Genomic DNA, 16,522 nt, shown 5'->3' with positions numbered 1-16,522 from the left:
GACATTCAGTTGAAATTTAATGCAATTGTATAGTGTATTTTTGTATCTTATTTTCTTTGTACTATGTTCCTAACATTTCCATTTCTATTGTAATAAAGTATATGTAATAGAGATTTATGAAGATCTGTCTCCTATAAATGTCCCCTTATTGCTCTTTTCTGATGCTCAGAGTCTTAACAATGGAATTCAATAGTGTTTATCAGGCAACTGTGGAAGTGGCAGCTGATTACAGTGGCAGCTGAGGCTTTGAGCCCTCCCCAGACTGTGTGGCACGTGTCTTAGAGATCAATTTCATTCTGTTTTAAACCAAGCATATGTTGACTAAATGAGGCAACGCTACTGGAGACTCCATAAAAGGAGATGGGGAAATTCAATTCTTAGCAATATTTCTTTTTCTCTCCCTCACCATGGGCATAAAACTATCGGAAATAAGATTTCAGAGTCCAGGGAGAGTTAAACTGTTGGATTAAAGACTGCTTAATGAAGCTGAACTGTTGTATGTTGCAAAGAATCAGAATCCAGTTTATGCATGTAAGGAAAATTTTCAAAGAGCTTATTTATACTTCTCAGATTTTATAATCTCTGTTCAGTTCAGTAACAATGCAATTTTCCCCATTCAGCATTTTTTCATCCAGTTCATTCAGCTTGTAGAAACAAGTTATTATTTTTCTGGATTCATAGAATATAACCCTAACAGCTTCAGCTAGAGCACAAAAATGAATTACATTTTTTAGATATTTATATGTTATCAATTAAATTTTAATTCAGATAGTTGTCTGTTTCCATTCAACTCATATGTGATTTTCAAATTAAATATTGCCTAGCTACATTAATAAGAGGGTAAAATTATCAGTAAATTTATCTGTGATTAAATTATTGTCATTGAGAACTCATTCTCTACATAATGATTTCAATAAGCTATGAAAAATGTAATAAGATAATTTAAAAATAAAGAGTGGTGACTAACATTCTGTAAGTATATTAATATAATTGATCATGGATATGTAATTCATGCTGTCAACTTTTTAAATAAGGTTTATTAAAATATAAACTTAAGACACAATATCTGAACACAAACACTTCTGCCTACATTTAAGGCTTCCTATTTTCTAAAGGAAAATTAATATCTGAAAGATAAAATATAGAGTCAAAGTATTAATGCTGTCTTTAGAATCTGTAATTATCTCTGCCCATTTGTCATCTCACTAATCTGGTTTAAAAATATGTTTGTGAAACAAATTGTTAATTACATTTTCAAGAACCTGCGTAATAGCATTATATTCTGAGATATGTAACCAGCTTTTCTCATAGTATAAAGATTTGTAGAAACAACCAGCCACGGCTTTCTAAAAATATTTTCTTCATAAGGTAACTCAGATTTCAGTTGAAAAAATACAGAATTCTTCAAAGTTTAAAGTACAGCCTACAAATAGCTCCGATTATTATTGTAAGATCCTAAGAGGAAAGGATTAGTTATGTTTTCATATTTATTTCATTATTCGTAGGGAGAAATAGCACAACTAGCACATGGAGTAAGAATGTTAACTTTAAAAACATCAGTGAAAGGCCGGGCATGGTGGCTCACGCCTGCAATCCCAGCGCTTTGGGAGGCCGAGGCAGCCGGATCACCTGAGAACAGGGGTTCGAGACCAGCCTGACCAACGTGGAGAAACCCTGTCTCACCTAAAAATACAAAATTAGCCCGGCGTGGTGGTGCATGCCTATAATCCCAGCTACTTGGGAGGCTGAGGCAGGAGAATTACGTGAACCCAGGAGGCAGAGGTCTCAGTGAGCCGAGATGGCACCATTGCACTCCAGCCTGGGCAACAAGAGCAAAACTCTGTCTCAAAAACAAAAAAAAAAAATCAGTGAAAAATATTTTTTTTTACTGTTACTGTTTTTACTGTTAAAAATATTATGTACTGCATATTCTCTGTATATATATTGTTATGATAAGCATACTTCATTATTTGTTAAAATGTATTCTCCTGACACACCTAAGACAAAAGTAATAGTTACTTCTGTTGACAGTCAAAGAAACTGAGCCTCAGAAACACTAATGTCTTTGCCCAAGGTCAGAGAAATATTAAAAGAAATGGCTAGGCCAGGCGCGGTGGCTCAAGCCTGTAATCCCAGCACTTTGGGAGGCCGAGACGGGCAGATCACGAGGTCAGGAGATCGAGACCATCCTGGCTAACATGGTGAAACCCCGTCTCTACTAAAAAAATACAAAAATCTAGCCGGGCGTGGTGGCGGCCCCTGTAGTCCCAGCTACTCTGGAGGCTGAGGCAGGAGAATGGCAGGAACCCGGGAGGCAAGGCTTGCAGTGAGCTGAGATCGCACCACTGCACTCCAGCCTGGGCGACAGAGTGAGACTCCATCTCAAAAAAAAAAGAAATTGCTAAATTGTACCTTCAACCAAAATCATATTACTTTAGGGTTTATGTCTTAACCACTGTTGAAATTTAAGTAAATTATATTTTCATAATTCATAAAATTGACTTTTTTTCAAATCACTAGAATTACTAGCAGCCAATTATCTTAAATTTTAAACTTTATTTGGAATCATAGTTTTAAAAAGTGCTTTATATTACATCGACTCTATTACTAAGCTTCATACTTATTTTGAGGCATATCAATCTTTTAACATACATTAATTTACTGTATGTTTAAAAAATATCTACTTATTCCCTGCTTTGTGCCAGACACTTTGCTAAGCCCTGGACATACGAACATCAGAAAACAGGCTTTATGGGTACTACAGCTGGCATATTGTATATTCAGTTTATAGAATGACTGACCTCAATGACAATATAAGCAAAACAAAAGATTCATTTGTCTTTATTTTAATTCAAATCTCCTTTTTCATCTCTGGATATTTCAGGCAGATCTCTACACTTTTTCAGTTACTTCCGCTGTTAAATCATTTTATCTGAGTAACTTACACTCATGTTTAAGTATTAAAATGAACAGTCAAGTATGATGTCAACACTTTTATATTATCTAATTCAAAGCTTCTTTTATCCCTCAACTCAGGCACAGACCTTGGCCTAATAACTTACGGCAGAGGAGGGTGGAAATACTGTCTTTTTTTATTTTATACTTCTCTTTTTTCCTCTTCTTCCCATAGTTCCGACATTGGAAGATAGGAAGTTTGTTTGTTTGTTTGTTTGTTTGTTTTTTACCATCGTAGTTTTCATTTGGCAAATACCAGCTTCTGGCCAAATGCTACCTCTGTTGTCAAACAGACTTGTGAGCTCTTTGGAACATTGTTTCACCAGCCCTGGACTATTGTACTGTGGACATGGGTAGTACAACTCCTAAATAATCTCTTATAACCCTGCTCAGCTCCAAATCCCTAATCCCCAGGTTCCATTCCTCCAATTTTTGTGCTAGAGCCAGACTTCTCTGCCAGGCAGTTGTCATCTGACCACCTTTCCAGTGTCCACGTTGCCAACTTTCTAACTTCTGATTTCATTTCATAGGAATTGATCACTAATCTTTATTTACACATCTATCTGCCCATAAACTTCAGGAAAATAACGTCACTGTCTCATTAATTTTTTCACTATACTTCAGTTTATCCTGGCATTTATCAAAAACCAGGGTAGTGAAATGGATTTATTGGGTTTCACTACACAACAAATTTTATGTTTGTTGTATATTTCACTACCCAACAAATGTTATGGAATATAATGGGATGGGATGGGATGGGATGGGATGGGATGGGATGGGATGGGATGGGATGGGATGGGATGGGATAGGATAGGATAGGATAGGATAGGATAGGATAGGATAGGATAGGATAGGAATTAATAGAACAGAGTAAAGGTAAATTTTAATTTAGTTACACACACACACACACACACACATTGATGTGTATCCTAGAATTATTACTTAAAATCTGTTTCATACTAATGTCAGTTTTTAAAAATCTGAAACCCCTAGCACTAGTCCCATGAAAGCCTGGTCCTTGTGGTTATGCAGTGTAGCCAACTTTTGACCAGGGAGTGAGATGCTGACCTTGCTTCTTTCAGGCAACCTAATTAGGAATTGATTCTCTTAGAGAACCCCACACTTGGTTTGCTGGATGACCCCACTCCACTTTCCCCCATAAAAACAACCCCCTCAAATACTCTATTCAATATTTTTTTAGAAAAATACTCTAATGCCCTTTTATTAAAAAGCTGAAAATAGCTGATGGATATTGATAGTTGCTGGACTACTTTCGGTCTTTTTTTCAATTAGTGTGGTATGGCTAAACTGAGTCCCTCTCTTTAGAAGTATAACGGTATTTGTCAGTACTCTCAGATGTGAGTCTACAACCTAGATTCTAAAAGAGCAGGAATAATTTCTTTCAAGTGTCATTATTTTTGGTCATCATAAATTCAGAAAGTCTCCGTGGATACTTCTATAATTTGTTTCTGAAATCATATTAACCTGAATTGAGTCTCCTTGAAAGCAGTGTAATAGTAATGTTATTGTATTGACTAGTAGACACTAATAGTTTTCAAACTACAAGCTTCCCTTTTCTTATTTTTATCAAGTGCTTTTGCTTCCCCATATGATTGTTCATGTGCCATGTAGGGCATAAGACGCTGAACCTCTCCACACCTGACAATCATCGTCATTGTCAGGGAACCATGTGGCCCTCACGGAGTTCCTACTCTCCTTCCAGCACATAACTGTACCTCGTAAGCCATAATCAGAAAGTGCTAGAAGAGGGAAGCAAACCTTTCTCTCCCAGTGATATGAGGGCTCTCCCAGAACAAAACTTTTAAAGACCAAACAATCTCAGGAAACAGCAGCAGCTACTTCTAGATAAGGAATGTTTCCAGTAGGCCTCTTTTTGCACAACAAACTCTGGAAACAACAACCGATGGCCTCCAGATCTACCCAATTTCTTCTTTGCCCAGCCTTTTCATTTACCTTTTGTGTCTCCACGTGCCAAGCACATGCCCATGCCTCCAACACTGCTTTAATTATTTGGAGCTCTATCCTCAACTTCTTTTCACATTACAGATACCGCAAAGTTTCCGTTTCCTTGTGACTACTCTTTCCTGCCTGACCACTTTTAATTGAGCCCTCTGTTTCCAACCCAATCCAACTTTGATCCCACCAACAGACAACTTCCACATTTCTTTCTTACAAAGGTTTGGAAGTATCATTTGGATGGTGAGGCCAGGGGACCTCTCTGTGCTTGAGTAACAGTTCAGTGGTTGTTGCTTGTATGTTCGTTTGGGGTGGAGGAGTTTGTTTATTGAAGAGATACTAACAAAATTATGAGGAAGAGGTGAGTTGACCTCTCAGCCACTTCTTAGAAATTCCCTGAGTTTTGCTGCAAAGAGATGTCTGAGGTTTCATCCATGCTCTTCTAAAGCGCCATAAACATCAGCTTGGGAACTAATTCTGAGGCATTCTGAACAACCAAGTAGATGGTGTTTCTCAGTATCAAAGCTGGCTCCACCTTGTGCTGTGGCAAAGGACTCATGTTTAAAGGGGAGCAAATGGGATTTGTACTCCAGAATCATCCATTTGTGTTTTCTTTATCCTATACAATAACCATTCTTTCCCCATAGTGCCATGCAAGGAAGACAATTTTCAGTGTAAAAATGGAGAGTGTGTTCCACTGGCAAATCTCTGTGACGGTCATCTGCACTGTGAGGATGGCTCCGATGAAGCAGACTGTGGTATGCCTTATTTTTAGGAAAATACTTTTATGACTTTAGCCTCTGCCTTTGGATTCTATGGTGTAAAAGAAAGATTATAAGTGTGTTTATTAGGACCTGTTTTGATGCTTTGGAATGAGAACATCTCATCTCTGAGATGATTTTAGCACCTCGTCCCCATCTGGTTAGGAAAAAAGTTAATACGCAGGCCTCAGTTTATTGTTTGTTTCAATTTGGCCACACTTATTAACTGTAATTCTAGAGCAACAAATATTCATATATAGGAAACCTAGAATACCACAGAGACAGCATTCCAAACCAAGCAGGCTAGCACCACGGATATTGGCTACTGTGTTCTGTTTATTGCCCACATTCAGAGGTATGTGTATGCTTACTTATAAGTCACTTTCTCCCACTGCCCTGCTGAGTCTTCAGTCCAGCTCCCCTTCCAGACCTCCATAACATTGTGAGTAATGGATACTTTTATTATGTCTTTTTATTTCTAAGCAAATTTTTAACACTTACATACTATGCATCATGCACTGTAAATAAGTTAAAACAAAAAAATCTACAATAAGAATTAGCTATAATTGGCCAGGCGTGGCGGCTCGCGCCTGTAATCCCAGCAATTTGGGAGACCGAGGCAGGCAGATCACCTGAGGTCAGGAGTTCATGACCAACATGGTGAAACCCTGTCTCTACTAAAAATGCTCAATTAGCCAGGCATGTTGGCGGGTGCAATCCCAGCTACTCAGGAGGCTGAGGCAGGAGAATCGCTTTAACTCGGGAGGCAGAGGTTGCAGTGAGCCGCGATCGTGCCATTGCACTCCAGCCTGGGCAACAAGAGCAAAACTCCTTCTCAAAAAAGAAAAAAAAAAATCAGCTATAGTTTACCCATGAGGAAACTGTGGCTTGGAAATGATAAGTGGCTGCCAAAGTTCACACACCTAGTAAGGGCCGTAGCTGTTTTTGAACCTAAGTTTGTATAATTCTATAGTCACTGCTCTTAACTGTTGTCGTAATAGGAGAAAAGGGTAAACAATGTAGCATTATTTTATAGAATTACAACATAGTGTTTGTAGGTAAGACTGTAATTACTGATGTTTTCCTCCCTTGATTAACTCTCTTAACTTGGTCCAGTCCCTACCTGGCCACTAATGGTCTTCAAAGTCTGTTCAAAATGGTTGTAAAATGATGAATGAGATGATAGAAATCAAATGGTATAAAAGCAAGTACAAAGAAAAGAGTACTTTTTGGTGGGGCGGGAATTCCTAAAGTAATCTCTAAACTTGAGTTTCTGTCTTTCAGAAGCTAAGTTTATATATATTGTTAGGTATACTCTTCACAAATAACTTTATTTTCTGTTTATGTGCTGTATAGATTTGTAATAAACTTGCATATCTCTGCATTTTCCATTTTTATAGTTACATAAAAGAGCAAAATTATCTGCTAAATTTATATTTTTCAAATTAGACCTTCCATCATGCTCTTAAGAAAAACTACAATCAGTCTCTAAACTTGAGATGTTAAGAACATTGCACATTTAGTTTAGAGGCCGTAATCTACTCTTATCAATTTAGGTCAAAATGACCACAAGTGTAATCTAATCTCTTTAATGCATCTTTTTTTGTTAATTTTTCTAAAAAATTAGCTGTAAATTTAAAAAATTTAATTCTATATATTTATTGGTTACAACGTGATATTATTATATATTATATATAGGATATATGGAGAATGTATATATAGAGAATGTGTATATATGTATATATAAAATGTGTGTATATATGTATCTATAAAAAGTGTGTATATATATAGAGAGAATGAGGAATGATTGAATTATGCTAATCAACCTATCCATCACCTTAAATACTTATCATTTTTCGTGATGGGAAAATTTGAAATTTTGCAATTTTGCAAAATTTAGAAATATACAGTACATTATTATTAACTGTAGTCACAGTGCTGTGTAAGAGATCTCACAAACTTATTCCTCCTGTCTAACTGAAGCTCTGTACTCTGAACAATGTCTTCCCATTCTCCCCACCCTTCAGTCTCTGGTAACCACCATTATACTCTCCGTGTCTTTAGTGCGTCTTTTCAATGGCACAACGAACAACAATGGTTTAGTGCAGTTCAGAATCCAGAGCTTATGGCATACAGCTTGTGCTGAGAACTGGACCACCCACATTTCAAATGATGTTTGTCAACTGCTGGGACTAGGGTAAGTAATTCTACTGAGTTCCCTTTTAAAAGATTCTCAAATGTTTTTATTATGATCAAATTAGATTTAGCAAGAGCTTTAAAATTCATAAAGTTATGAATTTAGAAAATACACATTAGCAAAAGGGAGAAAATTAAAATCTTGATTAACCCTATTTTCAAATAATAACCACTGTTGGTAACCTTTGTATACTGTATAAATGTAAGTACGAGTAAATATTATATAAAATATAATATGCTCTGTTATACAAAATACTTATATGTGAGCATTTCTCATGATTTTATAATTTTTAGATGACTTTTTAAAAAATGAACTATTTGATTTTATGCTCTATCATAATATACATAAATAATCACAAGGGTACTACAGAGAATATGATTTTGCTATATCTTTGCAACACATTTACAATAGTTTTTTTGGAAAATTTATAGAGGTGCTATTGTAGTGGGAGAGGTTTTGCAAAATTTGTAAATATTTTAAAAATTAAAAATTTTACATAACCTCTTCCACTACAATAGTATTTCTATAAATTTTATATGATAGAAAGATAAAGAAGGATATTCTCAGGAAGGATGATGCAAGTAAAAATTCCAATTAATAACTCATCAAAAATGTATTATACCTCCCAGTCTAATGCCATAATAGCTTGCATCAAATATGTAATTTTGCCATATTTGTTTTTTACCTTCCCATCAAGTCTTAAAAGTAATTAGGTAGAAAATGAAAGTAATGAGTAGCAATAACATACTTATTTTGCATTTTACAAACTGTCAACTCTAACCCACCATTCTGATCCTTAAACATACATGATTTTGAAGATTTAATGATTACTAACCATGTTGGTTCACACGTGGTTATCTTTATAACTTATAACACTAAATCATTTAAAATTTGTTTGTCATATTAAACTATAAGGTCTATAAAGGGAAGAACCGTGTCTATTTTATACATTATTGTAATGCTAAAATCTAGACTAATCTTTGTCTTTGAAAATCAGCGCCAAATACTTAAGCAATAAATTATATTATACACTCTAAGTACATGTAAATATAGATATACCTATCTATAAAAACACATGCCAAAAGTTTTCTAATTATAAAACATATGCTTTTCTCTTAGGTTGATTCCAAATGTTGGCTATTGTGAATAGTGCTGCAATAAACGTGGGAGGGCAGATATCCTCTTTGATATACTGATTGCCTTTCTTTTGAATATATGTCCAGCAGTGGAAATGCAGGATTACATGGTAGTTCTATTTTTAGTTTTTTAAGAAACCTCCATAATGTTCTGAATAGTGGCTCTACTAATTTATATTTTCCCCCAACAGTCTATGGGAGTTCTTCTTCCTCCACATCTTCACCAGCATCCCTTACTGCCTCTCTTTTGATAGAAGCTATTTTAACAGGGGTGAGAGGTATCTCACTGTAGTTTTGACTTGCATTTCTCTAGTAATTCGTGATGTTGAGCATTTTTTCATATTCTGTTGGCTATTTGTATGTCTTTTTTTGAGAAATGTCTATTCAGATAATTTGCCCATTTTTAAAGTCAGAATATATGTTTTTCTTTCTTGTCGATTTGTTTGAGCTCTTTATATATTCTGGTTATTAAGTGCTTGTCAAATGGATAGTTTGCTGATATTTTCTCCCATTCTGTGGATTGCCTCTTCACTTCGTTGGTTATTTCCTTTGCTGTGGAGAAGCTTTTTCACGTGATGTGATCCCATTTGTCCATTTTGGCTTTGGTTGCCTGTGCTTTTATGGGCTTACTCGAGCACTCTTTGTCCAGGCCGATGTCCTGGAGTGTTTCCCCCACTGTCTTATTCTAGTGGTTTCAACATTTTAGGTCCTAGATTTAACTCTTTAATCCATTTTGATATGTTTTTTCTATATGGTGAGAGATAAGGGTCTAGTTTCATACTTCATAGAGTTCTCCAGTTTTCCCAGCATCACTTACTGAAGAGATTGTTCTTTCCCCCCAGTGAATGTTCCTGGTGCCTTTGTAAAAAAAAAAAAAAAAAAAAAAAAAATCAGTGGGCTGTAAACATAGATTTATTTCAGGGTTCTCTATCCTGTTCTCTATTCTGTTCCATTGGTCTGTTTTCCGTTTTTATGCCAGTTATCTTGGTTATGGTAATTTTGTAGAATATTTTGAAATGTGGTAGTGTGAAGCCTCCAGTTTTGTTCTTTTTGCTCAGGATTGCTTTGGCTCTTTGGTGTGTTTTGTAGTTCCATATAAATTTTAGGATTTTTAAAATATTTCTATGAAGAATGTCTTTGGTATTTTGATAGGGATTGCATTAAATCTATTAGAGATTGGGTAGCATTGTTATCTTAACAATATTAATCCTTCCAATCCATGAGTATAGGATGTTTTTTCATTTGTTTGTGTCATTTTCTATTTCTTTCATTAGTGTTTTACAGTCTTCCTTGAGAAAGTCTTTCACCTCCTTGGTTAAATTTATTCCTAGGTGTTTAATTTTTCTGTGGTTGTTGCAAATGGGATTACTTTCTTGATTTCTTTGTCAGCTAGTTGGTTGTTGATGTATAGAAAGTGTAATGATTTTGTTTTGTTCATTTCGTATCCTGAAACTTTACTAAATTCAATGATCAATTCCTTTTTTGGTGGAGTATTTAGGTTTTTCTATAGATAAGATTGTGTCATCTATAAACAGAGACAATTTGACTTCCTTCTTTCCAATTTGGATGTCCTTTATTTCTCTCTTTATTCTAATTGCTTTGTCTAGGACTTTCAGCGTTATGTTGAATAAGAGTGGTGAGAGTAGGTATCCTTGTCTTGTTCCAGCTCTTAGAAGAAAAGATTTCAACTTTTTCCTGCTAAATATAATGATAACTATGGCTTTGTCATATATAATCTTTATTGTGTTGTGGTACATTCCTTCTATACCTAAGTTAGCTTCTAACAGTTGGACTGAGAGCTTCCAGTTCCTGTTATATTCCCAAATGCTTTGCATTTAGAATGGAAACTTCCCAGCTCCAAGCCTCATCCAGGTGATGTCAGCCTCATCAGGAACGCAATTCCTATCAAAAGCAAAGAGAGGAAATGAATTACATTATTCATTATATAAATAATCAATTTAGTTGAACTAATTTACACTCCCACCAACAGTGTAAAAGCGTTCCTATTACTTCACATTCTCTCCAGCATCTGTTGTTTCCTGACTTTTTAATGATCGCCATTCTAACTGGCATGAGATGGTATCTCATTGTGGTTTTGATTTGTATTTCTCTAGTGACCAGTGAAGATGAGCTTTTTTTCATATATTTGTTGGCTGCATAAATGTCTTCTTCTGAAAAGTGTCTGTTCACATCCTTCACCCACTTTTTGATGGGGTTGTTTTTTTCTTGTAAATTTGTTTAAGTTCTTTGTAGATACTGGGTATTAGCCCTTTGTCAGATTGATAGATTGCAAAAATTTTCTCCCATTCTGTAGGTTCCCTGTTCACTCTAATGATAGTTTCTTTCACTGTGCAGAAGATCTTTAGTTTAATTACATCCCATTTGTCAATTTTGGCTTTTGTTGCCATTGCTTTTGGTGTTTTAGTCATGAAGTCTTTGCCCATGCCTGTGTCCTGAATGATATTGCCTAGGTTTTCTCCTAGGGTTTTTATGGTTTTAGGTCTTATGTTAAATCTTTAATCCATCTTGAGTTAATTTTTGTTTAAGATGTAAGGAAGGGATCCGGTCTCAGTTTTCTGCATATGGCTAGCCAGTTTTCCCAACATTGTGGAAGACAGTATGGCAATTCTCCAAGGATCTAGACCAGAAATACCATTTGACCCAGCAATTCCATTACTGGGTATATACCCAAAGGATTATAAATCATTCTACTATAAAGACGCATGCACATGTAAGTTTATTGCAGCACTGTTCACAATAGCAAAGACTTGGAACCAACCCAGATGCTCATCAATGATAGCATAGACTGGATAAAGAAATGTAGCACATATACACCATGGAATACTATGCAGCAATAAAAAGGATAAGTTCATGTCCTTTACAGGCACATGGATGAAGCTGGAAACCATCATTCTCAGCAAACTAACACAGGAACAGAAAACCAAACACTGTATATTCTCACTCATAAGTGAGAGTTGAACAATGAGAACACATGGACACAGGGAGGGGAACATCACACACCAGGGCCTGTCTGTGGGTGGGGGACTAGGGGAGGGATAGCATTAGGAGGAATAGCTAATGTAGATGATGTGTTGTTGGGTGTAGCAAACTACCATGGCACATGTATACCTGTGTAACGAATCTGTACCTTCTGCACATGTGTCCCAGAACTTAAAAAAAAAAAAAACTCAGTGTCTAGTTTTCTAGATCTTTGTTCATATATGTACTTTTAAACTTTTTATAAAATGGGTCAAACCACATTCTTTTGTAATTTGTTTCTATTCCTACTTTTATTGAGCATATTTTCTATAAATAGCATATATTAAAAATCTATTTGGTTTATGCATGTTAGTCAGTCTTCCTGTACTTTAAATGTGTGTGTGTGTGTGTGTGTGTGTGTGTGTGTGTGTGTAATTCTTTTTATTCTACTTGTAAACTTTAACAAAAACTCTTTCAACTTGGGGAACTTTCAGAAATAAAGTCTTGGAAGAAGGCAAGTTGTAGGAGAAACAATGATTTTTGATAAAGAGTCAATAAAACCCAGAAACTGACAATCTTTTATTTTCATTTCAAGTAAAGAACTGGGTAAGTGGCATTCATTCCAAGTTCCTACTTTAAACACTAATTTTAGTTCAATAGTGAATTCAAAGAGGTGAGGTCCTAGGAAGCTGTTAGCTTCAATTGCTTGGGAGCTGCTATCTAGACTCAGGAATTTAGTTTCTAAAGATTAAGCTAAAGAGATTGGGTACTTGACCTCGCTTCCACATTTGATGCGCCCGAGTGTCCTGGATGACTGAACTTTCCCTGCCCAGGAGATTTGTGTCTCAATTCATCACCTTTCAAAGATCGCTGTGTGATTATAAAAAAAGGAGTTCTTTCCATTGTGGTTTGTGAATTTTAACTACATTGTTTCCTGGAGGATGTATTGGGTTCAGACGAGTTATTCGCAAAGGTCAAACTGATCAACCCTTTACTTTGACAGAAGTTTTTTCAGTGAATTTGAATGAAACATGTTAGTTGGGTGACAGCAAAATGTGGATTCCTATATTTACATTCCTTCCAACACATTGGAAGGAAACATATATCTTTATTACATTTTAACAGTATATAATGTAAATATATTATTATTATTCCTGGATCAGAAATCTAAGCACTGGTGTTGATATTATGTCTGTTCCGTGAACAAATAAGACATAGCTTTCTGTGCTTATGTGGTGATGATAGACACATAAATAGATAATTACAAAATATTGTAATTATCATGTACAACATGATACATGCAATGTGCTGTAGCAGAACTTAAGTCAATAAAGGCACGTCAAGGAAGGTTTTTTAGAAAACGGGCTGAGCTGAGTGGATAACACACAGCTCTGTTCTATTTACTTACATGATTTTCCCCAGCCAGATTTTACTCTCTAGTTCACTGATCCCATTTCCCATGAATCATAGTCCTTCTAACCAGATACAGAGACAAATAACCAGATTTTTAGTGCATGTAACACAAGTAGTACATCCCATTGCCTTAGATACAATATTTTTGATGAAGGTCAGGTGCTTGCTTTCTTCAGAAATGAATCGAGTAATCTCTACAAAGACTTTAATCTTTGAGCCTGTGCTTATTAAATAGTTTCCATAGTGCTCCAGTAATTGAAAGAAAGTTATATCCTTGATGAGAATTTGTCTAGACTGGTTCATGGTAACTGAAAGAAAACTTAGTGAGTTTAAAATGATGTGTGTTTGCTGCAGTAGAAAGTAATTTGGTAGTCAATTTATTAAAAAGCCACTGTAGTCTCTCAAGATGATTTATGCAGATAGGGTACAAAATGCAATTCCCCTCCGATTCTAGTAAATCATATGAGGCCTATTTCATTAGCCTTTCCTTTCTTTATATTAAACATTTTCATTTCCTACCATTTATTACATGTATAAGTAAAAAGTACCTTGAATAACTTTTTCATGTCTTTGATCAAAGTATGAAAGAAAACATTTTATACTGATGCAACAATAAAGGTTAAAAAAATCTTAGGGTCATGCTTTTTTTAATGATATATCCTAGCAAATAGCATTTCCCTGTTACAACCCAATATATAAATGATATAGCTGATATACCCTGCTAAGTCATTAAAATCTGGAAAAAAATAATCATTTCTGTAAAACTTTACAGAATTTAGGAAATACTAATATCTCAAAAGTGGAGTTAGTTATCTGTGTTCTAAGATGATGGCCTATAAGGAATTGGTGTTAATTTTTAAATCCCATATTAGTCCTGTCCAAGATCCTTCTAAATATCAGGAACATCAAGTTGAGCCTTACATTCTCAAATGCTAATAAATGGAATTACCCCAAGGTTCTTCCTTTGCAGCTGTGTTTTGAAAATACTGGGGGGAGAGATTAAAATGTTTTCCGATAAGCCTTTCAAAAACATAGAGCATAATCATTTCGATTCTTATGTAACCACCACAATGAATTTGTTTATGTAACTTAGCACTGAGTTCTGGAACACCGGAAATAGAACCTGTGTTCCATCCTAGTTTAAGAAGGCCGTAGACACGTAGCGCTTCTGCCCTTGTTCATATTTTCTGCCAATGTCCCAAAATTTTTAAGTATGTGGGGAAAACCTCGACTTACTACAACTCAGGACGCAAAACAACAACACAGATATGGGAACAGTTAAAAAAAAAAAAAAAAGTAACCTTTGGCTTTAGATTTGGCTTTAGATGATTTTTATTTAATTTGCTAGCTTTACACAGAAATAATTAAATAATATTTTACATTTTTAAAATTTTTTTATTTGTAACTTCAGCACAGAAGGTACTTTTATTCTTAGCTATGTTACTGTGGTAGGGTGAGTGAGAAAAGCTTTCGGCAAGATGGTGGAAAAAATCTTATTTTAATTTGGTTTAATTGACGTTAACTACAAAGTCCATCATTTACTTGAAGTACAAATTATAACTCTGATGTTTTCTCCATTTTAATATTAGAAATGCATTAATTAAAAATAATTAAAGAGCAAATCATTAATAGCAAACTACCATAATTTGATACTTTTTAAACATTAATACTTAATGGGTTTAATATCTAGCAGGGTGGGGGAAAGCACAGTGATAAGATAATTATGTCTGCTCTGGGCAAGGAGTGACAATAGGTGTACCACTGACTTGTAATACAACAGCTACATCAGCTCTTAAAGGTACAGCCTGGTTATACATGAGGATCACCTAGTCTCAGCCTCAGACCCTTAAATTCAGAATGGTCTAGGTCAGTGGATCTCAATGTGTGGTTTCAGGACCAAATTCCATCCCAGCATGGAACCACCTGGGATAAATTTATAGAAATTCAAATCCTGGAATCCTGCCTCGGGCCTACTGAACCCAAAAAGTCTAGAGTAAGGCCCAGCAATCTGTGATTTAATAAGCCCTACAGGTGATTCAGATGCATTCCAGAGTTGAGAACCACCACCTGGGGTTTGTGCTCTGAACCTTTGTTTAGTGTCATAGGTACTTTTGTCAGTCTGGGGAAACTTCGTTTGGAGAATCTTCTTTGTCTGTCGCTCCTACTTTGGCTTATACTTTTTTTTTCTTTTTTTTTTCTTTTTTTTTTGAGACGGAGTCTCACTCTCCACTGCACTCCAGCCTGGGCTGGAGTGCAGTGGTGCGAACTCGGCTCACTGCAACCTCCGCCTCCGGGCTCACACCATTCTCCTGCTTCAGCCTCCCGAGCAGCTGGGACTACAGGCTCCCGCCACTAGGCCCAGCTAATTTTTTTAATATTTTTAGTAGAGATGGGGTTTCACTGTGTTAGCCAGAGTGGTCTTGATCTCCTGACCTCATGATCTGCCCGCCTCGGCCTCCCAAAGTACTTATACTTTTTAATATGTATTTTGTCACACATGTGAGACTTTGTTGCCAGGAAATTAATAAGAATGTAATTACACACATAAAAGAGTATTCTTAAGTATATAAAATAAAGCACACAGAACTACAAAGGAACTTTATTACATTAAAAATAATTGTTGAAAATTTTTAAATCCATGGAAATATATATTTCTTTATTAACATATTTAATATGATATACTGGTGGCTCTAATGACTACTGTAATACCAAAGGTGAACATAAATGATATTTTATATGTATCTAGCAACTGCAATATGATATGAATATATCTGTAGTTTGTTTTGGTGACCATATTTTAGATGTTGCTAATAATTTTGTGGTTACTCACCTACATTTGTATCAGAAGAAGAGATTAAAGGTAGGAAAAATAAAGATATAATTATTTATTTTCCAACTACAAACCTCCTACTTGTTATCATGAACTACCAGGGATTCCAAAGAGGAGGAGGGCCCTGGCTAAAGGGACACCCAGAGGTCTTAGTTCTTTAAAAGCCCGAGGTCATTCTGACAGAGTAGTCAAGATAAGCATGATCCTTCACATACTCATTTCAGTAGAAAACAACATAGAAGTTATGCAAAGCATCCCCAAACTTTGACGGTTT

The 16,522-nt window shown here is 35.6% G+C and overlaps 1 protein-coding gene across 1 annotated transcript in view; it reads left to right on the top strand.

Moving 5' to 3' along the window:
- TMPRSS15 (transmembrane protease, serine 15) overlaps window positions 1–16,522 on the top strand; it is a 159,154-nt gene that overhangs the window by 103,837 nt on the left and 38,795 nt on the right. The window contains exons 17-18 of the mRNA XM_011984889.1: window positions 5,580–5,690; window positions 7,758–7,890. Coding sequence (XP_011840279.1) covers window positions 5,580–5,690; window positions 7,758–7,890 — 244 coding nt within the window. The remainder of the gene's footprint in view (window positions 1–5,579; window positions 5,691–7,757; window positions 7,891–16,522) is intronic.

Source organism: Mandrillus leucophaeus, unplaced genomic scaffold (assembly GCF_000951045.1).
Source record: "Mandrillus leucophaeus isolate KB7577 unplaced genomic scaffold, Mleu.le_1.0 Scaffold275, whole genome shotgun sequence".
In the NCBI taxonomy this organism is placed as follows: Eukaryota; Metazoa; Chordata; class Mammalia; order Primates; family Cercopithecidae; genus Mandrillus; species Mandrillus leucophaeus.
Note: the sequence above shows the minus strand (reverse complement) of the source record. Positions and strands in the feature narration are given on the sequence as shown.